Source organism: Centroberyx gerrardi, chromosome 2, assembly GCF_048128805.1.
Source record: "Centroberyx gerrardi isolate f3 chromosome 2, fCenGer3.hap1.cur.20231027, whole genome shotgun sequence".
Classification (NCBI taxonomy): domain Eukaryota; kingdom Metazoa; phylum Chordata; class Actinopteri; order Beryciformes; family Berycidae; genus Centroberyx; species Centroberyx gerrardi.
Window position 1 is genome coordinate 18,500,032 of NC_135998.1, and position 22,760 is coordinate 18,522,791.

The following is a 22,760-nucleotide window of genomic DNA, read 5'->3' on the forward strand; positions in this document are numbered from 1 at the left end:
GCACTGCCTTTGTTAATTAAAATGTCTTTGTGGACTGGTTGCAGTATAATTACTCATCAGGGACACCATCCCCTCTGGCCAGGCTGACGTTGCCCGGGCAACAACAGCAAAAGTGTCAGATATCTTCCAAGGTAATTTCATACAGATGTTGTTAGATTTTGTTAGTGTTGGCATTGTTGTTATTGCTTCATAAAAATGGCTGTGTTCTGCAAGTGCTAGACGTACTATCAGGCCCCCCGCTTTAACAGGCCCCTGTTAGGCAGATATCCAGATCACATTGCCTATTAATTTTACACAGTCTATTGATTTTTACCTTTTTTTTGTCAGTGACAGAAATGCATACTGAAAGGAAAATGCAAGCAAAGAGCAAAATGAAAGGGGAGAGATGTTTTAACTTTTTAAAATGGCTTCTGCTATTCTGGAGCTACATTATGAAAACACATGATATTGGTATAACAAGATAGATGATACAAGATGTGTGTGTGTGTATGCGTGCATGTGTTTGATAAACAAATGATGTTGATAACAAAAAAATAAATAAAATAGGCCTAGCCAAACTTAAGAAGGTGTATCTTCATCTACAATGTAGCCTACTATGGCTAATTGTATTCATAGACAAAAAAACTAATTTCAATTGGAGATCATTATGCCTGATTATCTCAGCAATAAAATACAAAGAAATTGAATAAATTGTCAATTAATGTGTTATATGATTGCAGGAAACTGCTGAGCCTGAAGTTTCTTTAGGACCTCTTTGTTTTGAAATTACATGAACAAAGAAAATAAAATAAAACAGTTTCTATTCAGAGGTCTCAATCTCTATACACACTCTTCATGTGCAATTGTTCCACAACAACAAATTATAATATATGAAAGACGTTTTCCGCCATCTAGCGGCCATTTTCTAGAATTACTGGCTTATTCCTACACTGCAACATTTCACCACACCTGGATGTTTTCAAATGCTGTTGGGCACTGTCTCAATTCTCTCTGTTTTTCCCAATTAGGGCTGTTTTCTTGTTTGCTCACGTTAATTCATCTTACATGTCTCTTTTTGCAGGATAGACTACCACATTGAAGTAGGCCTTATTGCAGAGCTCTCAAATGACTACAACTTGTTTTTAGGATCATGAATAATCATCACGAATAAAGTAGTTTAGTTTAAAGGGCAGTCTTGACAGCTGCATGACTTAGGTAACGTTACTTAGGGGCTGACTATGCATAAAAGTTAATCAAAGCCAATTTGCCCATGATAGACTCAGTGGCCCGCCCCCTTCCCCATTCCCCATACTGTGCGAACAAGGGAATGTTGGGAATTAGGAAAATAAAACGAATTGCTAAGCTGCACATGATACCAGCCAAATATTAGTGAAATCCCATATCCTGCTGGAAATAATTACCTGCACTCAGACCACTTCAGCACCCCGGCCTGGCTGTGCACACAGCAGCCAATGAAAACAGCCGCCTGGCTCGGAGCCGTGCGTAACAGCCTGGCTGGTGTCAGTGGTTACGTCGTCAACACCGCAGTCTCGCTACAGTAGCAGCAACACAGCACACCCATCAAAACCTCTGTACCTCCAACCGTCCTACGTTGAAGAAAAGGTAATCTTTTAAACCGGGGATTTCAGCAGAATAATAATATGACACGCCACATTTCATGTTGTGTTTTTGAATGCACGTGTGTCAAAATCCGCCGTATGGCAAAATATTATGACCGCATTGTACCGAGGGGCAGTTGTTGTGGTCTGGGGCGGCCTCCGACTCCCTAGTAGGTTAAAATTAGGGAGTCCACAACCTAACTAGTTGCCTTTTCAGGTCCACTAGGTTAACCTAACTAGCAGCAACAAGCGAGCGAAATGGTGCTACATATGAGCTTGTCATTAGACAGTTACATCAGTACGAACAAGTTTCCATTAGCTCAGCGTTAACATAATATCAACTCGTTAATTCACCACCTATTTCTGATATTACATTAAAGCTATGGAAACCCACTATTTTCTTTTGCAGCAAGCAGATGTAGCCAGTGGTATAGCTAGCATTACCTAGCCGGATATCACTTCCTGTTGGCCACATCGGCATCAGTAATGGTCGGTCACGGTCAGTGATATCTTTCTAACGACTCACCCCCCATATTATATTTAAGATGTTACGTTGAGACGACTAGCTAACTTTGAAACAAAATGGAGATGGCTTGCTGTGTTAGAATTAAGGCTGGGCTCTCAACTGGTTTTGAACCAGTAAGCAAGCTGTAAATCAACTAGGCAACAATGTTTGGTAGTGTAAAACATTTAAAGTCACACAGTGGCAGTGAATGTATCAAATGAATGCCACAAAGTTGGCAGATAGATAATGCAGTGCAGTCTTCCTCATGCACTTGTGAAATCTGAGGTTGCCCATTTCCCACTGCTGCAAAATATTATGTCACAGCCAGTATAAACACACATTAAAGTGGAAAGCATCACTAATTGAACACAATATTCACACATAAATAACAGGTGGACATGAGGACGTTTCAGCAACTGTTTTGCCTGCATCAGTGAAATTTCACATACAATGTTAAAATATCACATGACACATGATTCCTTTTTTATTTTCTTCTTTCTTTCCCACTCCAAGGCAAGAACCATAATGGCAGCTGCACCCCCCCCTCTGGACCCGGATCTACTGCGGGAGGTTCTTGAATGCCCTATCTGCCTGGAGACCTACAACCAGGACCAGATGAGGCCCAAGCTCCTTCAGTGTGGTCACACAGTGTGCAGGCAGTGCCTAGAGAAGCTGCTGGCTAGCACTATCAATGGTGTGCGCTGCCCCTTCTGCAGCAGGGTCTCTCGAATGAGCAGTATATCCCAGCTGGCTGACAACCTCACTGTGCTCAAGATCCTGGACTGTACTAGCTCCTGCAGTGCTGCTGCTGCTGCCCTCATGTGCAAATCCTGCTGCAACCGCCTCCCACGCCAGTACTGCCATGATTGTGTCTCAGTCCTCTGTGACCTCTGTAAAGCGGAGGGTCACCTGCACCAAGGCCATTCAGTCCAGCCAATTAGGGTGGCTGCTGAACAGCGCCGCAAAGAACTGGGTGGCAAGCTGGCTGCTCTGCGTGAGGCTATGGGCCAAATTCAGAAGAAAAAGACAGCTATTGACAGCATTTCCAAGTCCTTGAGACTTAAGTACAGGGCAGTGCAGCAGGACTATGCCACAGCTGAGCTACGTCTTCAAGAGGAGCTCAGTCGTTCTCGAAGGACATTCGCTGCCTCCATGTCAGAAGTGGAAAAGCTCAATGGACAGATCCTGGAGGAGCAGACATATCTCCTTAACATTGCAGAGGTACAGGTGGTGTCACGCTGCGACTACCTGACAATGCGGGTGAAACAGAGTGATATCGCCCTGCTGAAGGATGACGGCGGGGGCAATGATGATGAGGAGCTGGACCTGAGGAGCAGCTTGCCCATCACATTTAGCCTCCAAGAGCCAGAGCTGGTCAGGACAGAGCACCCCAAAGCTATAGAGGTGGGCCAGCTCACCACCAACACTTGTACTGTCAATACAGATGATGAGGAGAGTGGGTTGGAGCTCGCACTTGAGGGTGTTGTAGGGGAAGTAGCTGGGGCAGAAGGTGGGGCAATAGGGGCTCCGATGGATCTTTACCGAGACATTGACATGATTGCGGCTGTAGAGGAGGCGGTATGTGCCTCGCCAGGCAGCTTTAAGTCAAAGTCTGTGGATGGAGGGGAGCCATCACCTGGAGGGGCTGGGGCAAATGCAGGAACCCAGCACTGCCAGTTTGTGAAGAAGATGGGCTGTAAGGGGAACCTGCCTGGCATGTTCAACTTGCCAGTCAGCATCTGCGTGACACCACAAGGCGAGGTCCTGGTGGCTGACCGTGGCAACTACCGCATCCAGATCTTTAATCGCAAAGGTTTCCAGCGCGAGATCCGCCGCAATGCCAGCAGCATCGACAACTTTGTCCTGAGCTTCCTTGGGGCTGACCTGCCCAACCTCATGCCCTTGTCCATTGCCGTCACCCCTCAAGGCTTGATTGGGATCACCGACAACTACGACAATTCAGTTAAAGTCTACACCATGGATGGGAACTGTGTGGCCTGCCACAAGAACCAGCTCATTAAACCCTGGGGCATCACCGCCATGCCATCAGGCCAGTTTGTGGTGTCAGATGTGGAAGGTGGCAAGCTGTGGTGCCTGGCAGTGGACCGCAATGTGGGCGTGGTCAGCTACAACCGACTGTGTTCTGCTGTGCGGCCAAAGTTTGTGACATGCGATGCAGCTGGAACGGTCTATTTCACCCAGGGCCTGGCCCTGAACTTTGAGAAACGCCACAATGAGCCCCACCTAGAGGGCGGCTTCTCCATCGGCTCGGTGGGTACCGACGGCCAGCTAGGCAAGCAGCTCAGCCACTTCTTCTCAGAGACAGAGGACTTCCGCTGTATCACGGGCATGTGTGTGGACGCCAATGGGGACTTGCTGGTGACTGACAGTGGCAGGAAGGAAATCCTCCAGTTTCCTAAAGAGGGTGGATTCAAAATTCTCATCCAGGAAGGGCTGACCTGCCCTGTGGGAGTGGCCATCACTCAGAAAGGACAGCTGCTAGTGTTGGACTGCTGGGACCACTGTGTCAAAGTCTACTCATACATCCAGAAGAGGCGCTCTTCAACCTGCTAGGGGAACAATCCAGTCCATCTGCACATGTGTCTTTGAGTGTGTGAGAGGTTTACTAGGTATGTGTTGGTTTGGATGTTTGAGAAAGGTAGAAAAACACTGTTGTATCTATCACTTTAATATCAATGGCTGCAATCCAAGCAACTCTCACTCCAGCTTTCAGTAGGTAATAACATTCATTTATATTATTACCCCTGATTTCCAGTCAGTTTGGATCAGCTTAAAGCCTATTGGATTTTAGCTGAGATATCATTCAAGCTGCCTCCTGTCTGATTTTATCCGATTTTAATGGATAACAGCACTAAAAGCAGACTTGACAACATTGTAACATGCAACAAGTTGTTACATACATTTACAAAGGAACCTTTAATTGGTGTTTTTGACTCCCCTTATAAAATTAACAGCCAATCCAGGCACAAAGAAGGATTGATTTACAATTTCATAATATCACATACCAGCCCAGTAAAGAACCATCCTCCCTCCCCTATTCTGCTTGCTTACCCACCATTCAGCCTCACTGTTTGTGCAATGCATGGCTTTCCCTCGATTGTCTTAACTTTACAATGTAAAAATGAGAGGAAAAAAAGCTGAAGATGAACATTTATTTACATGTGAAATAAAGCATACCGAGGCTTATGGCCTGTGAAGCACTTTATCATTGACACATCACTGTTTGTTAGTGTTAGGTTGAAGTAGCACACACTAACATTAGTGTTGCTGAATGCAGCTGGCAGCATAAAAGTTAGCCTAGATGGTTTTCTATGGTTGTGATTGGGCAAACCACTGAGTTTACTGTCCGGTTAGCTAATAAGAGATTACTAACCAAGTATCAACATTCAGTGAGTTGCAGAGAACATTAGTGTAGATTGTTACTAAAAGTTATCTTCTGGATCTTTAAATCAGGAATGGGGGCTGAACTACACAATCAGCTCCTAGAGAATATATGCTACTGAAATGAGACGGGGCATTTGGGGCCCATTCAGAAACTTAATCATGCAAGAATAGGATGGTATTGTGTATTTCATTTGCAGGGGTTTGGGATGTTTTGCATTTTTTATTTAGGTGATCAGGAAAAAGCTCTTGGGCAGGCCTGGAAGAGTTACACAGGAAACACCTTGTTTAATTACAGTCTACTTATTTTTTGTTACAGCTGTTTTTATTTATTCAACAAACCTTTTACTTGAGTTAAGGTAATCAGCGTTGAGCTGGATATCATCAATGCAGACAGAGCCTGTTTCTATTTATTAATTTGACATTTTACAGGAAATTTATTTTGAGAACTCAAAGAATGAAGTTAGAGGCTCTGTTTTAGTGAATTTGATAAGCAATGTGTAATTTATAGACCTTCTCTTTTTGTTTTTATTTATTTAGTTTTGACTGCCTAGCTAGCCTACTGAATGTTTGAATGCCTACTGAACAGCCACAATCTCTGTCACCAGTTTAGACCATAGAGGAGCAATGTAACAGCTTCAGTGACATTTTCAGAGCAAAGGTCACTAACATCCGCTGTCTGATCTGCAGAACCTCTTCTCTCTCTAGTCCTTCCTCCGACCTTCTGCCAGGGACGTCCCAGCCACTACTTCACTCAAGTCACTAAGAGGCAAGTTGAGGAAACCCATCTGCAAGGTGAAATCCTTCACATGCGCTCTGGATCCCATTTCAGCTGTTCCGCTCATTCATACAGCTCTGGACCTAGAGGTTGTGGTCAATTTCAGGCCTCTCTTCTACATCCCCTTCCTGTCCAAGGTTCTGGAAAGATTGGTTGCTGATCAGCTCCAAGACCATTTCAATCTCAACAACTTCTTATACATTTCCAGTTGCAGCCTGCAGCACTGAAACTGCTTCACTGATGATCCTGATGGTGGCTGACTGTAGCTCCCCTTCCCTCCCGATCCTCCTTGACCTGAACGCTGCTTTCGACACCATTGACCATCCTATCCTACTTGAACACCTCCACAGCACCATTGAACTTTCTCGCTCCATCTTGTGCTAGATTCAGTCCTAACTCTCAGGCAGGACTGAGTCCATCTCATTAAGATGTCGGAGAGGTTGCAAGATCCCAGATGTCCCTTGTCACCTGCAGGGCCCCTCAAAGTTCAGTCCTTGGTCCCATTCGTTTTATTCCCTATGTACCACCCTGCGCCATCAGTCAGGTTGAAATTACATTCTGTTGCTATGCCAGTACACCCAACTGCAAATGACCACTGCCTCAAGCCCCACAGCTGTCCCATCACATCTCAACAACTGCTTTGAGGAAATAAACACCTGGTTGAGGCACAACCTCTAACAAAACTGAGGCTCTCCTAATTGGCAGGCCTCACTAAGCCCAACACACCTGTAATCGATCTCACTTTTGCTGGTCATCCCCTTTTCATCTGCATTCTCCAGTCTGGGCATCACTTTGGGCCCTTACCTGGCCTTCACTGACCACATTAAGCACCTGGACAAAGCCTACTCCTATCCCTTTAAAAACATTAATGATCTTTGTCCGACCCTAATGTTGTTTGTTCCAGAGAGGTTGGTCCATGCCTTTATCCCCTCAAGCCTGGGCAACATACTCTTCATTGGGATACCTGGCAGGTGTGTCCAGAAGCTCCAGCAAGTCCAGAACAGCACTGCTAGGATTCTGATGAGAGTGGAAACACCAACACATCACACCCATCCTGGCTTCATTACGCTGGTACGATGGTTCCCCGTCTCCCCCAAGTTTTAATTCAACACTTTACCCCCCTCCAGCCCACACAAACACACACACACACTCTGCTGTCTTCTCTTGATTTGTTTCTTGGTGGTTAAAATGGTTGCCTCGTCTGTGTATGTGAGGTTTTTTTATTCTTCCCCTGTAGCAGATTTGCTTTTAATGAAAAGCGTGTTCCAAATAAAATGTATTATTAACATTGGTTAATGTCTTTGGCTTACACTGCCAATGGGGCACTTGAAAAAGTTGTCCAGGGTTGGTAGGTATGCTAAAGACAGCAGTAATGTACAGTGTTTGGCTGAGAAAGTGTCAATCAACATGTGGAATTGTTCTATAGCAACATATATTTTATACAAAGAGTTTTATTGAATTAATTATTGAGCCTATATGAAGCACGAGAAAGAAAACACTTTCAGGTAAAATGATAACAATAGAAGTCACCTTTAATCAAAATAACTAGTGGCCTACATAGTGGGAATTGAGTTTATCATTGAAACCCTGCTATCAATAAAGTACTACATAGCCTAGATCTGTCTAACACAGGTGCTGAATTTGCATTAATATAGCCTATTTCAGGTGCTGTGTTTTAAACTCGGAAATGATTGATGAGATTAATTTAAAAATAGTAAATATGCTTTCTCTGAGGCATTAAGTATCCTCTAATCCAGGTTGAACTCGCTCCCAAGTGCATATAACATAGTTACTCAGTTTCAACGGTAATGATGAAAGGTGAATTCACATTGCTGACCTTAAATCTGCACCTGGAGCCCAGTTAAACATCCAAATACATATCTGAGAATCAAGCTGTATTGTAAACAATAAGTTGTATGCATTTTCTTTTATATTTCTAAATAAGGAAAAAAGACAAAACAAATACAATTCAATTTAAGTATCAGGTGAAGTCTGTCACAGTAGTCATTTCCTTGTTTTTTTATATTCACATGATGTATCTGTTTTGTTGTTAAGCCATGTTTTGTCACACCACCAAAGGATTTCAATTCAGGATATAGTCACAAAATATCTCATCTGCATGCCAACCTTGTCATTAAGATATACTTAGTTATACTTTATTCAAGTCACTAAGAGTAGACCTTGCAGAGTATCAATGCACATATTATTCTAAACTTGTTTCATTGACAGAAAAAAGCAAAAACTGCTAGAAAAATCAAGTGTCCTTGTATCACTGTGCTGAACATCAGAGAGTGTTTCTCACATTATCTGGTTTTATCATGAAAAATATCTTGTGGGTGGAGGATGGGGTTACTTTCTTGCCTACTTCTTCAGAGTTCATGGATTTATACTACTGGATTGTGGTATTGCAATATGTCCTTATGTTCGTGTGCAGAACCAAACTCCCAGGTGTAAAGTCCTTTGGAGGCTGTGAATTTTACAATATGTTAATCACTTTAGAGGCGTCTCTGTGTAGTCTCAAATTTATGTTTGTATTGTTGATAATTGAGTGCAATAAACATTGATGAAATATCAAACTATATCTGTTGTACTTTTTCTTTATACCATTTTATCCAACATATTCCATTAAATAGTTCCATTCAATATATGTATACACATATTTAGGTTTTTTGTTTATGATTTACAGTGAAAGCAAACCATTGGCTTGTCACCATAAATGTTTGGCTGTAGAGAGCCATTTCAACATATTTATGATTCATAGTACAATCTGTGTGTCCTCAGTGGTGCCAAGCAGGTCAATGCTCCAAAGGCCTTTGAAGGAGGCCACATTAAGGAGGGAAAACCTTTTTCACTGCACCATAAAACATCAAATAGAGCAATGGTGTCAGGAATGATTGAGGTCATGTGTTTTTCTTTTTGAATATATTATGTTTACACAGCAGACTTTGAGCCCATTCTCTTGGTGGAAAATCAAAGCGTTCTTTTCATTCTGACCAAACCTGACAGCCTTAGTCCTTCCAAAACAGTTTGTCTTTGTGAATGTGTCAACGGCATGGCTCTAAGCAAATACCCACTCTCTTTTCCTATTTGTATGATTGCCAACAGAAAGAAAAATTTAATATTGTAATACTGATTATGAAGTTTTACTTTCTGCTGTCTGTAGTGCCTCAACTGTCAACACTTAGAATGACTAGCAATCGTATCTTGCAAATGTCTTATGAGCTTGTCCTCTTTATGCTGTATCAAAACTATTATTATTATCATACTATTATTAATATTATTAATAATAGTATAGTATTAGTTTTCTTTTCTTGGCTGGCACTAAGCTAGACTGGGTCTCCATAAAGCGAGAATAGGCAACCATGTGCTGCGGGGTGCCAAGAGTGCAGGTTTTCATTCCAACCACAGACTACAGCAGGTGATGTCACGGATTAGTCCCTCCTCTCTGGTTGAAGTTGTGCTAATCAGCAAAATCACCTGTTGTAGTGTTTGGCTGGAATGAAAACCTGCAGACTCTCAGCTCCCATGGCACATGGTTGCCTATCCCTGCTAAAAAGCATGTTGGCATTAAGAACAGATTTCTCACACCTTTTAAGGCAGTGGTTCTCAATCCTGGTCCTCAGGACCTACAGTACTGCTGGTTTTCTATCCTGCTAGGTGGTTAATTAATTACATTCACTTTGAATCCCAGGTGTAGATCAGTCCCTGATCAGACAGCTGGAATGAAAACCAGCAGGGCTCTTGAGTCCAGGATTGAGAACTACTGTTAAAAGGGAACAATGCTAGATGCTTTTAGGATCCTGTTAAGTCATCTTGTCATATTATAATTAAATTCATGTTACTTATGCTGCCTTTTAACCAGGAGGTGAATTGCGGGAGGATGAAGGAGGGACTGTATCCCCGTTAGAAATCATTAAATGTACCCTATCGTTTTTTTTATAATTCAGGGAAATGTAAAGGAAAAAGCCTCCCCATCATCCCCCTTGTTAAATTGTAGCAAATCTCCCTCTGCTTAAGTCCCCTTTGCATTTGTGGTAAATTACTTGATTAGATTTATAAAGGGTAATGGTGTGCTGGTAAAGCTTTGATGCAGGGCCCATCACACCTGATGTCACCACTCCTTTACCCCTTCTCAAAACATGCCCTGTGCATTTTGGCCTTTTCTCCTGCCTACCCACTTACCTTTTGAGATTTTTTAAAATTTAACATGGGAGATGGTAGGTAAGTAAATCTGTTTCTCTTTCTCAAATTCCCCCTAAAATCAATAGATAGTCTGTGTTTTAACAAGGGGATGTCATTTCATTTCCCTTCATCCCTCTAGAATTCACCCCCTGTGCATTTTTGGCCTTCGTTCCTGCCTGCCGGCTCGCTCACCTTTCTGGTACTGCAGCCAGAGCTGCTGCTGGGCCTTCTTGCTGGGGAAGTAGATGTTGCAGCTGAGCTCGGAACCATACAGGGCCTCAGACACGTAGTGGCTGCCGTATTGCTGGAGGAAGGCCAGCAGCTCCTCCCGTGTGCTCTCCGCTGACAATGTCTTCAGCACCTTGGAAAAGCCTACCAGGTCAAGAAGGAGATGGGAGAATAGCGATTTTGTATCCAAAAGGAGGGGAAGGATTGGTTGGACATTAAGTTCAGGCTTGTGGTGTAAATGTGTTGTTGTGAATGTACGATTGATATTAAAATCAAGATCTGAAAATAGGTCACACTTTTCCAGTAAATAAAAGGAGATTGATAGACAAGAGCCCCACGATTGGTCAGTAGATTTTGAGCCTGTTGCCGGCCCGCACTTCCATATTGTACTGTATATTAGGCCTATTATATTTTATTTTAGAGATGCCAGGACTTGCAAGGCCCTACGACAGATCTCTCCAAAAGACGTTAGTAGCATTTTTTGCATCTCATACACAGAGATCAGAGAAACAAAATGCCTAGAGTTCCCTCCACTCTCCTCCCAGAGATGTCAGGGCTCCCCTCCTCCTTTTCTTCAGAGAAGGCAGATCCCTCCTCCTCCCCATATTCAGAGTTCTCACATTCCTCCACCCAATTTCCAGAGATGTCAGGTCCCTCCTACACCCTATTTCCAGAGATGCCAGGTCTCTCACCCGACCTATATCCAGAGTTGTCAGATTCTTCCACCAAATTTCCAGAAATATTAGGCCCCACCCTCACACCAGTTCCAGAGTTTCCAGGTCCCGCCACCGCAGATCCAGAGATTTAAGGTTTTTCTCCACCCAACTTTCAGAGCAATTAGGGATCCCTTACTATTCAGAGTTTCCAATGATGCCAGGTCCCTTGCATGAGTCCTATCGCGAGTCAGTCAGCACATCCTTTTAACAGAGGACAGCTCCCACTACAAAATCTCATTTTACCCCATTTCACCCTGTGCAGCTGCAGCTCACACTGCTGCATGTATCAAAGTCAGTGTTTCCCAACTCACCCTTCCCTACAGATGTCCCTACAGCTGCTCACACTGAGACTCACGCAGAGGTTGTAGCAAAACAAACTGTTTCCTAGCGAGCTGCATAACATCCATAACATCACACAAGTAAAGAAATTGTGTTAGCTGCTCCAAAAGATCCTCACAAAATGCTCTGTCATAGTGGACAACTAGACCATCAAGCTAGTAACCCAGCAGTGGCAGATGGCCGCTAATGGTGCCAGAGCACCACCCCATCTGGACAAGCATTATTTTAAAATAGGTGATATTTAATATTTTTAAGTTCACCTAGACAATGCTACTGCAGGCTGTGCCATTTTTAACATATCTGTGTGTCTTCTTTGTGTTATTTTTCAACACAAGATATGTTAATAACAATATATGGTGTGTTAAAATGTATTGTCATAAATGTTAACACTGCCTTGTGTGTTGAACGATGATTAATCTGAGGTTATTATACTTAAAGCAGTTTTTAAAATTCTTAACATTTTGGAAACCTGGCAAGTAATATCAAACAAGGGTCCAGAAATTTGGGAATCATTTTTAATTCTGGTCTGAATTAGAGAATCAGGTCCAAGAGCTGTTCAATTTATGTACTAGCGGGAAATCTCTCAAAATTAGGTAACGTCTGACATTGAGAAAGTTATTCCTGCCTTTATTTCATAATGTATGGACTGTAATAACCGTCTGTATTATTGCCTGAACCCAATGGTTCTTTCTCAACTGAAACCTTTCATAATCCTGCCATGTGGATTTTTACCAGAACAGAGATATCATACATACATGCATCCCATTTCCGATAACTTTCATTGGCTTCTTGTTGATTCGATCTGTTTTTATTAATTACTTTTAAAGCAATTAATGTTTTGGCATCAGTTTATATATGAGTTTTTAACTCCTTGTTAAGTGTAGTCTTAATTCTCCAAAGCTCTTGTAGAATTGCAGCTTTTTACTGTTCCAAAGTTTAGATTGAAGCTACACTACTGGCACTACTGCAATATTTTTATGTAAAAATACACCCATCTAAATCACAAAGTGGGGCTACAGTAGAGAACAAAATCCCATCCCCCCCTAATTGAGACCCTGTAGATTCACTCAGTTTGCCCAAATGAAATTCAGGTATCGGGTATGCACACTTCTGACCCAGAGGACCCAGAGTAAGTGACAATTTAAAACTTAAGAGTGAAATACAATCTCCTAAAGTGCGCTCTATCCAGAGAAAGTTTGCCCTACCAATGTTCGATATTTTGCCTGTCTTGTCCTTTTCTTTGGTATAAAGTGATCACAGACGAGCTGGATTGGTAAACATAAGCATGCTCTGTACAGTTACGTCACATGGTTTATGGGTGTTGAAGTTTGAACAGTTGCCTCTCACTGCCATTTGTAGCTGCTAACGTGCAAAGCTGTCTAGTGCAACTTTACAGATAAAAAGTGAGCCTTTGCAATCAGATCATTGTAGCAGCAAAAGTAATAGAATTCAGCAGGGAAAAAAGACAAATAGAATATGAAATAAGCAATTAAAGAAAATGCATAGTGCATTTAAGCAGAGTTTGGTGCCACCCACGTCACATCACCACAGTACAAAAATACAGGCAAAACCTTCTTCAAGTGGCTCCATATCATAGTAGTTATATGGCCCTTGTAATGCAAATGCCTTGTCTGCAAGTCAGTAATTGCATGAAACAGCAGAAGTGCGATCCAGACAGCATTAAAATGACTCTGGGATGTCAGAGTTAACTCAGAAGACAGTAGGTAATTTCAGCTGGCATTTTTATCAGGGGATCCAGAGAAAATCACTGACATGTTTGTTCCAGACAGGATAAAATTCCTGGGGCGGGTGCTGAGGTAAGAATTACCAATCATCAGCGCTCCTCTGTTAATACTAATCCGTCGTCCGGAGAGAACTTCTGACAGTGTTTATATACTTTCACATCCATCAGTTAGAGTTAATTTAACACTTTTGATAGTTTTTAGTACCTGTCCCAACTCCCTAATCAACACTTGGCAACTCAAAATAATTGTCAATGAAAAATCAGCACTTAACACTGGAAAATGTGCTGTGTGTGGGTAACCCATGGAAACATGGGGAGAACATGCAAACTCCACACAGAGAGGGACCTTCTTGCTGTGAGGCAACAGCGCTAAGCACGCACAATAATATACTGTATATATACAGACACAAATATAAACTTATTTTTTTATAAACCTATTTTAGCTATTAACTGATAACTTCTATTAACTGATAACTTCTTATTTGTGTGATTATGCTTTATTATTATTATTTTTAGTAGTAGTATTACTGTTATTGTTGTGTTTTGGGGGAATTCAGAATGGTTTCTGAATTTTACTAACTGGGCCTTAATGGTATTGTACTTTACTACTACCCATAAAATATTATCAAACTTGGAGACTAACAAAAATAAAAAATAAAACAGTAATTGTTCAACTACTGATGAAATGATATTTACCAGTTAGTAGCATCACATAAAAATAATTGACCAGCATATGCAGAGTGCACATTAAAACTGTACATATAGGCTGGTAGTAGACAGTGAAAGCAACACAAAAATTATTTGAACATGATCAGAATTTCTTATCCATATCTGTATGGTGTTTTGTGATGTTGAGAAATGACAAGGTCAAATTATTCAGACATTGTCAGCCTCAGGCTCATGACTGCGAAACACAGCTTCCATGAACATACATGGGATAATTTCTGGAAAACTCTGCTACCTCCTACCTGCAGATAAGGTGATGGAGCTGAGTTTGACTTTGTACAGGTTGCTCCGCACTCTCCACTGTTGCACCATGGGGTAGCCCATGGCTTCATTAAAGTGGGCATCCCCTGAGAAAGAAAGAACAAAAGGAGGAGAAGGAGAAAAGAGAAATAAAGACAGAAAAAAGGTACAAGAAAGACACAGTATTTAAAAACAAAGGACAAACAGTGAAATGAAACAGCACTCATCAGGTGATAAAGAACCAAAGAAGTGATTGGTTCTAGTTGGCCTGCCAATGTCAGAAAGGTGATTCAGATAGTTCAGTTAATTCCTGTCACACATGCTAAACATGACAATTAAATCATGCTCTACAAGAAGATTGTGGATAACATCATGATTTTGAAGTTTAAGGTCATTTTCAAGTGGTCAAAGGTCAAAATTACAAAATCGGCTGTAATCTGATATGTTGGTGGATATAAGTATTTCTGAAGACTTCTGTAGACTCTGCTTTGTGTACTTGTGTACTTCTGTAGACTCTGCTTTGTGTACTTGTGTACTTCTGTAGACTCTGCTTTGTGTACTTGTGTACTTCTGTAGACTCTGACACCTTTTGCAGAATACTTCCTGGCCATTAGGTCGAGCACATCCATCCACCCTTTGTGGCATTGTAATATGTGACTGTCTTGGGCTTTCTCTTTCTCTCCGTCTCCCCGACCTCCACTGACTTTTGCTCTGTGCTGAGAATAACGGCTCTCCTTAGTACAGTGTCCAGTGGCAGTGTGTCCTTCTCTGACTTCAGCACCTTGGTGCTGAACAGCTCCAGTCTCTCATGAACAGATGGAGGGAGTTCCCGTTGATTTTGTCACACAGTGCCCACCAGGCGGGTGCTTCTCTCAAGAAGCGTATTGGCAAGGGCGAGAGAGGTGAAAAAGTTGTCAGTGGTTACATGTCTGCCTCTTCCCATGTAGGGCTCCATCAAACGTAGCATCACACTCTCTCCCAGGCCTTGTGTTGTCATTTTGACCCCTTGAAAATGACCTTAACATTCAAAATCAAAGATGTTATCCACCCTTATCTTGTAGAGCACCTTTTATTTGTCAGGTTGCATGGGTTTAGCATTGAGAGCTATTAACATGGCAGTCAGAGTTATAAATACCTCTTTTGGCAGGTCTATTATTCCCCCAAAATTATATGTGGACAGATTCATAAGGAGCAGGTAATCAAAAAGATTACCCTCTTTGTCATTTCATTTGGACAAATTACCCCAGATCCATCATTAAGATTGTCTCACACAGACTCTGACCATGTGTTATCCAGTTATTTGCTGCAACATCATTCATTATCACACTCCAAATCCCACCTGCTTTCTGATCAATGACAGACGGATGGTGCAGCTTGCACTCCAATTGGATTGCTGACATTAGAAGTGAGAGAGCAATCTCGCCTCTCTCTGTAATTCAATTGCCAAACTTTCATACCAGTGTGGAACAATTCAAGCCATAAAAAGGTGGAGGAACAAAAACAATTAAATGGCTGCTTACTGGAGCTCTTATTCAGTGTCTCTGGTGTGTGTGTGTGTGTGTGTGTGTGTGTGTGTGTGTGTGTGCGCGTGTGTGTATATATACAGTTGGGTGTGGTTTACACACGAGACAGTCATGTATGTGGAATGATGTTAGCGTGTGATTGTGTGTGTGTCTGTGTGTGTGCGTGTGTGTGTGTGTGTGTGTGTGTGCGTGATTCTGGAAAAAGCAGACCCCCAGAAAAGGAGCTCAGGGGTCGATGTGGACCAAATGCTGCAGCCAATTCCGCTAATGGAAGGATTAGGGAGCAGAGGTGGAGGTGCAGGTTTCAAGCCAAATGTTTGAGTGGCTGTGTCCCCCATGGGATGGGGTGGAACGTGTGAGGTGGAGTGTTAGGGTTTAAAAGACCCAGTCTGTGTGTGTGTGTGTGTGTGTGAGTGAGTGTGTATGCATATGTGTATATGTGACCATTGTGAGTTGAATGTCAGTAACAATGGCACAACAGAATACACAGGGATTTGCTGCAGTGATGCTAGAAGTACATAGACTGGTCCGCTCAATAGGAAACGCCTCAGCAACAAGAACACATGTAGACTTGCTGCACCTAACCTGGACAAATTATGAAATGGGCATAGACTGTGGAATATTGTGGCGGAGATGCCGCTGGAGCTCTTCACAGACAGAATTTGGCCAAGTTGTGCATGGGTGTCATGTTTTTGCCCATTCTTTAGAGAGATGCGTTGGCTGCAGTGTATATCAGTGCTGTCAGTTCAGATGCTATTTAGCAATGGATTAGGATTGTGGAGTTTAGAGGGATAATGCAGCTGCCTCAGAAAAATGCAATGAATCAACTCATCGTCTATAGCTCTGCACAGTAACGAACACTGATGTACCAACAGACAGACAGACCCTTGCCCCCAACACACACACACACACACACTCGCTCACTCACCTGTGAGGAGCTGCATGTTGGGCAGGGGCTCAGACAGCACCCCTCGACACTGCTCCTCGACTGGCAAGGGGATGACCATGAGACCATCTGCTAGCTGAGGAAAGTCCTTTATAAAGTTGTTGTCCCTGGAAGAGAGAGAAAGAAAGAAAAGAGAAGAGAAAAGGAAGAAAAAGACCATGAGACACCATCTAATTTCTCAGACTACATTGGAAGATAGCTTCTGTTGTCACAAGGTTATCCGTGTTTATGCGTTGGCCTTGGATACCGTCGGTTTCTGAATGGCAGCCCTCCCACTAACACCCGCTCTGTGTAGCTCACCATGTACAGTTTTTGTTCGGACTGTGTCACCGCTTTGGAATTTAAAGTCTTCAATAAATTCCTTATCAAAGGAAGGTTTTGCAATATTTACCTCCGCCAAGGAGGTTATGTTTTCAGTGCCGTTTGTTTGTTTGTCTGTTTGTCAGCAGGATTACGGAAAAACTACTGGCCCGATTTTCATGAAACTTCGTGGAAGGGTGTAGCATGGGCCAAGGAAGAACCCATTACATTTTGGAGCGGATCCGGATCCGACTCACGAACAAGCAATAATAGCACGAACCTTGGTGGAGGTCTGCGCTCTCCGAGTGCCCTTCTAGTTTTTAGTGTTTTTGGCCTTTTAAATATTTTAAAGGGCTATTGTCAAAGTGACTAATGATGGTGGTTTGTCTACAAAATTACTTGTTATTAAAGAGTTTAAATTCCAAAGCTGTTTATTATTCACAATTTCAGGGTCTACAAAAGCTGAATACTAACTAATAAGGCATTACCAGGCTAATGCTGATTAACCCTTTATTAGTTAATGTGTTTAAATTGGAATGCGTATGTGAACTATTTGGTAGCTGGCAATCAGAGAACAGAAGAACAACATCATTAGTCAATTAAATTCTTATAATGGCTCATGCTTAATTAGTAAATATTTACCAATAGTGAAAGCTTAATTACTTAAGAGGATTAGGGCCACAACTCAAATTTCTGGCCACACCCCAATCAGGTAACATTATTTGATTGATGTCAAACACCCGCTTTGAGTTTTATGTGATTTAGTGTTGCTTTACTGTTCATGAAACCTCAAAAGGATCACAACATGTCAGGAACTTGAACTTACATCTTCTGCTCCAAGAACCACTCTTACAGTGGCCATTTTAGGACATCCTCAGCCGCCTTTGTCATTCGTGGATCTACTTTGCCAATTGTAGGTGGACTTGTATCAGGTTTAGCTGTCTTTTGTCAGATATAGGTGGACTTGTATCAGGTTTAGCTGTCTTCTGTCAGATATAGGTGGACTTGTATCAGGTTTAGCTGTCTTTTGTCAGATATAGGTGGACTTGTATCAGGTTTAGCTGACTTTTGTCAAACTTAGATGGAGTTGTATCAGGTGTAGCTGCACTTTGTCAAACTTGACCAAATTTCATGGATCAACTTGGACAGGACCCAAGAATATGTGTACAGCATTTAATAAAAATCTATGCAGTCAATTATGATATAAACGTTTAGAATTTGTAGCGCCCACTAGTGGTAGAGCTCAAAATGCTTTTGTGGGCATGTTCAAGCAACATTCCTCAACATGTGTTTGAAACAACCACCAACAACCACAAATCCTGTTCCTGTGTGAAGGTCCATATTAACATTGCAAAGACGGGACCGTGAAAATGTTCTGCAGGATGTAAGCTTTCACCACTGAAACTCAAGAATCACCTTGGTTTCAAAACAGATATCTGGTGATGTAACCATTAATCGATTAGTTGGCTACTGCCCAAAATTGTATCACAACTTGAACATACCAGAATAATTTGGGAAACAAAATTGAATAGAAGCACTGGGTCAGTAAAGAAAAGAGTGGAAAATGTCACATAACTCAGCACTACTTGTGTCAGGTGCTGAACTCTTTTGCAAGTATTTAGTTTAGTATATTATGTTTGTACACTTTGAAGTTGCACTGTGTTGTTACACTGTTGTAAGTGCATTATGTATCAGGGAGATTTTCATCAGGTACCTACACAGTAATATTGTGTGCTTACAATACCTTTCCATAGGTCAATACACAGGTTAATACACTAGAAAAAGGCCATTGTAAAGTGCCACCCAGGTTTCTATTAACTGCATGGGTTGATGCACAGGTTGTTTTTGGAAAAGTAGAACATAAATTCTACGCCTGAAAAGCTGACTTGAAAATGAATAACTTCAGCAAAATCAAATTATTTTCCAAAAGTAAGGCCAATTTTTATTCTCTTGCTTTTGACTGTGTCTGATGTATTTCTTGTACTATGTTTTCTTTATTTTACTGTATTTTTGCTATCTTGCTACCCACGTTTTACGATTTTACGATTTTACTGTTTTATGTGTTCTTATTTTTCCAGTATATGAAGCACTTTGTAACCATAGTTTAGAAAAGTGGTATAGAAAGTTTTACTTTTCTTATACTTACTTACAATTAATGGCAACATTTTCAATCCTTTTACTTACATCAACTTTTGAATGGAGGACTTTTGCTTTTATTAGACTGCTATCCTATCGAGATATTTCTTTCTTCACTTAAGGTGGCCTAAATGATTACATATTTTCTCCAACATTGCCGTCATGGTAATTTGCACAATCCATGGATGATAGCATTGGAGAGTTCCTGGCTGGCTGTGTAAAATTTGGCCAGGGCGCAAGGGCAATGTAATATGTGTGTGTGTGTGTGTGTGTGTGTGTGTGTGATGCTTGGCTGCCCTATAAAGGAAACAGTAGTGTCCCCGGTTTGAGGGCAGAGCAGAATGCTGCAGGCAAAGATAAGTACAGACCTCCTGGAATCTTTCTCTTTCTCTCTCTGCTGGAGAAGATAAGTGCAAGACAGAAAGAAGATGAGAGAGGATACTGAGTGAGTTGAAGCATGTGGGAGGGAAAGGTGAAGGAAGTCCAGACAAGACCCACATACTGTAGTGAGAGGGAACAAAGAACAAGGTAGAGAGCATACAGAGCTAGTGTGATATTCAAACATGTTTTGCAATGCCTTCAGGCGTGTCCGAACACATATTGGAATTTGAATATATTTTCCACTATTTCAACTACTCGACACCTGCGTGATGTATCGCAGAACTTATACAGCCGCAACAGTAAACAAATCACTTGCAAAATAAATAAGATTAACCACTGCTCATGCTTTTTTCAAGTGGTGAGATATTTCCAGCTCCTATTTTCATTTGGTGCATGCCTCACCTATCTGGATTGGTGCGTGGTTGAACCGTAGCTTCTGTGGTTCATTTGCTGTCAAAAAAGATGTTGTTTTGTGTTGCTGCATTCTGGGAGCATGGCAAGCAGCAGCAACCTATTTCCCATAATCCACTTTTATGGGAGCACGTCTCAGAGCACAGACCTTGTGCCACGGAGACAGAGGGGAGTTCACTCTTGATATCAATTTTTCATCCTCTCCCTCTTTCTCCCTCTCTCTTCGCTTCCCCTAACCACAAAGCCTGTTAGAAGCAATCACAGCCCTAGTGTTACAGTGGAGGGGTGGAAGGATTGACTCAAGGGCAGAGGATGAGAGGAAGAGAGGGAGAGAGGGAGAGAGGGAGAGAAGAGGTGCTGTAAAAAGATTACCATGGCCTGTGCTCACAGAAAACATATTGATTGCCAAATTAAATCAGCCAGCTTCGCGCTAAGGCTCGGAGAACCTGTGGAGGCGTGTGGACCAAGCTGATATGCAGCTTTATGGATTTTCAGACCTAAACGTGGACTGTGTCCTTGACACCCTGCTAAGAGTTCCCTTTCTTAAGTCTTTTATTTACTTTGTTCATAACACTGATTCATGTTCCAGAATCAGTAAATGGAAAAGAGTGAGAAGTGCCTCGTCGCTCACCACAAACTTGCCCAAAAACACGATTGACAGTCTACTCTATCTAGAGGTTAAAACTAAATATTTTAAGACTAGTGCCTCAGGTGTACTCGGCCCCGAAGAGCTCCTAAAATTGTTAAATGTCCTTAACCTTTTCCCCCCTATTATCCACAGAGGAAAAAATTCCAAGGTTGCTTGCAGATTGTTGCGGCATCTGCCCTTCTTTATAGAGGTCAAGTGTTGAGGCACTCAGTTCACAACGATTTAACTTCCATTCAGTGAGCATAACAGCGTGATACTGATGAGAAATTAGGCTGCTTTCATAATCACCAAAATAATTCAGTCCTTTTATTCTCTTGTATTATTTTTTTCCTCCCTCAATCTTTTATTTTCTGCAGGCATAACAGTACGGTATAAACCAAGGACTGGTTTATGAGCCTTGGTTACTCGTGGATTGGACCCAGCTTTGTGCAAATAAAAGGAATTAGATTGGAAGCATAATATGTACTGGATCTACGGGATACTACTGGGATACTACTGTGTACGGGAGAAGCAATTGCATCTTGGTGGAGAGTGAAAGAATAGAAATATGAAAGCCAAGTTTGAATTGAGTCTTGAAGAATTGAGGCTCAGAACAATATCGTACCGTACGGCTCCCTCACTTATTGAGCACTTCCCTCCTTCATGGTAAGAGTCTTGGCTTGTTGAAGAAGGTAATTTGGTCTCTTGTCAACCCATTATTTCATACACTGCAGCTTACACAGAGTCACATTCACTCACAAGCACATGAAAATAAAAATGGTCTCTCTCTCACAAGCACACACACACACACACACACACCACTCATAACCAACTCCCATACACCAGACCACCTGTGAGTCTGGACTTACAGGGGCACTGCCTGCAAAGTCGTATGTTTACTCATGTTTCATTCAGCACCCATGTGTGTTCATTAGGTGCAGTGGAGATGGGGCTCCCTCCTAGCCAAATAGGCCTCCTATCCTCCTCGACTCCACAAGTGGCAAACTCTCCCCATTTGAATGAGGGCCTCCAAAATGACAGCAGCAGCAGCGGGGCGGCGGCAAACACAACACAAGCTCCACAGTGAGTGCAGTGTACAAAAAATGATATTTTTTGGGTTGAATATTTGAATATTCAAGAGCAGCTCATGCATATACAGTATATATATAATGTACTGTATATACAGTATCTTACTTCACCTCTCTTTCTCTTCCTCTCATTCTCTATCTGCCCCCTCTCTGTATTTATCATCACTATTTCAACACAAACACGCATACAAACACTTTAAAGATCCCTCTGACTACTGAAACATACCGGACGCTCATGCTTCATACAAACTTTTTTGCAGCCACACACCAATGACTGTTAAAGCTGTGAATAGCTTGGACCCTACCTACATCATTAAACTTTTATCCCTGATATGTACAAGAGCGCAGTCTTAGATCAGCTGACAAAGCTCTTTTAACTGTTTCTATGACGAGGCTCAAGAGGTGATAAAGCCTTTGCAATCAGAGCCCCAATACTATGGCACAGCCTCTCAGGCAATATATGTCAAGTTCCCTCTTTACATGCTATTAAAACACTGCTCAAAACTAGTTTTTTATAGCCTTGCATTTTACTGTTAATTTTATTTTGTCTCTGTTGTTTTATTTGCTTGTTTTTATTTCAGTAATTTGCTTTTATTTGTTTCATTTTATTTTATTCTATGTAAAGCATCTTTTAACATTTGCTCTGAAAGGTGCTATATGAATAAAGTTTATTATTACTATTATTATTATTACTATTATTATTATTAATAAACGCAAGAGAAGCCCTATGAGAGGCAGAAGATAGCGTGCAAATGCAAATGCTCACTGCTTGCTCAACCTATTCCCCCCAGTGGTAATGCTCTTTTATTCGCTCTTTATCTCCCCTGTTCCTTCTCTCATTCACTCTCTCAGCTCCACCTGCTCTCTCCTCCCATATCTTAGTCACTTT

The 22,760-nt window shown here is 41.9% G+C and overlaps 2 protein-coding genes across 2 annotated transcripts in view; one reads left to right on the plus strand and one right to left on the minus strand.

Annotated features, from left to right (window-relative positions):
• astn2 (astrotactin 2) overlaps positions 1-22,760 on the minus strand; it is a 441,429-nt gene that overhangs the window by 73,827 nt on the left and 344,842 nt on the right. The window contains exons 15-17 of the mRNA XM_078288520.1: positions 16,910-17,034; positions 14,461-14,565; positions 10,658-10,837 (exon numbers count right to left, since the gene is read on the minus strand). Coding sequence (XP_078144646.1) covers positions 10,658-10,837; positions 14,461-14,565; positions 16,910-17,034 — 410 coding nt within the window. The remainder of the gene's footprint in view (positions 1-10,657; positions 10,838-14,460; positions 14,566-16,909; positions 17,035-22,760) is intronic.
• On the plus strand, positions 1,570-6,071 carry trim32 (tripartite motif containing 32). The gene is made up of 2 exons (XM_071912649.2): positions 1,570-1,602; positions 2,617-6,071. Exon 2 carries the CDS (start codon positions 2,629-2,631, stop codon positions 4,675-4,677), a length of 2,049 nt encoding a protein of 682 aa, XP_071768750.2. The 5' UTR covers positions 1,570-1,602; positions 2,617-2,628; the 3' UTR covers positions 4,678-6,071.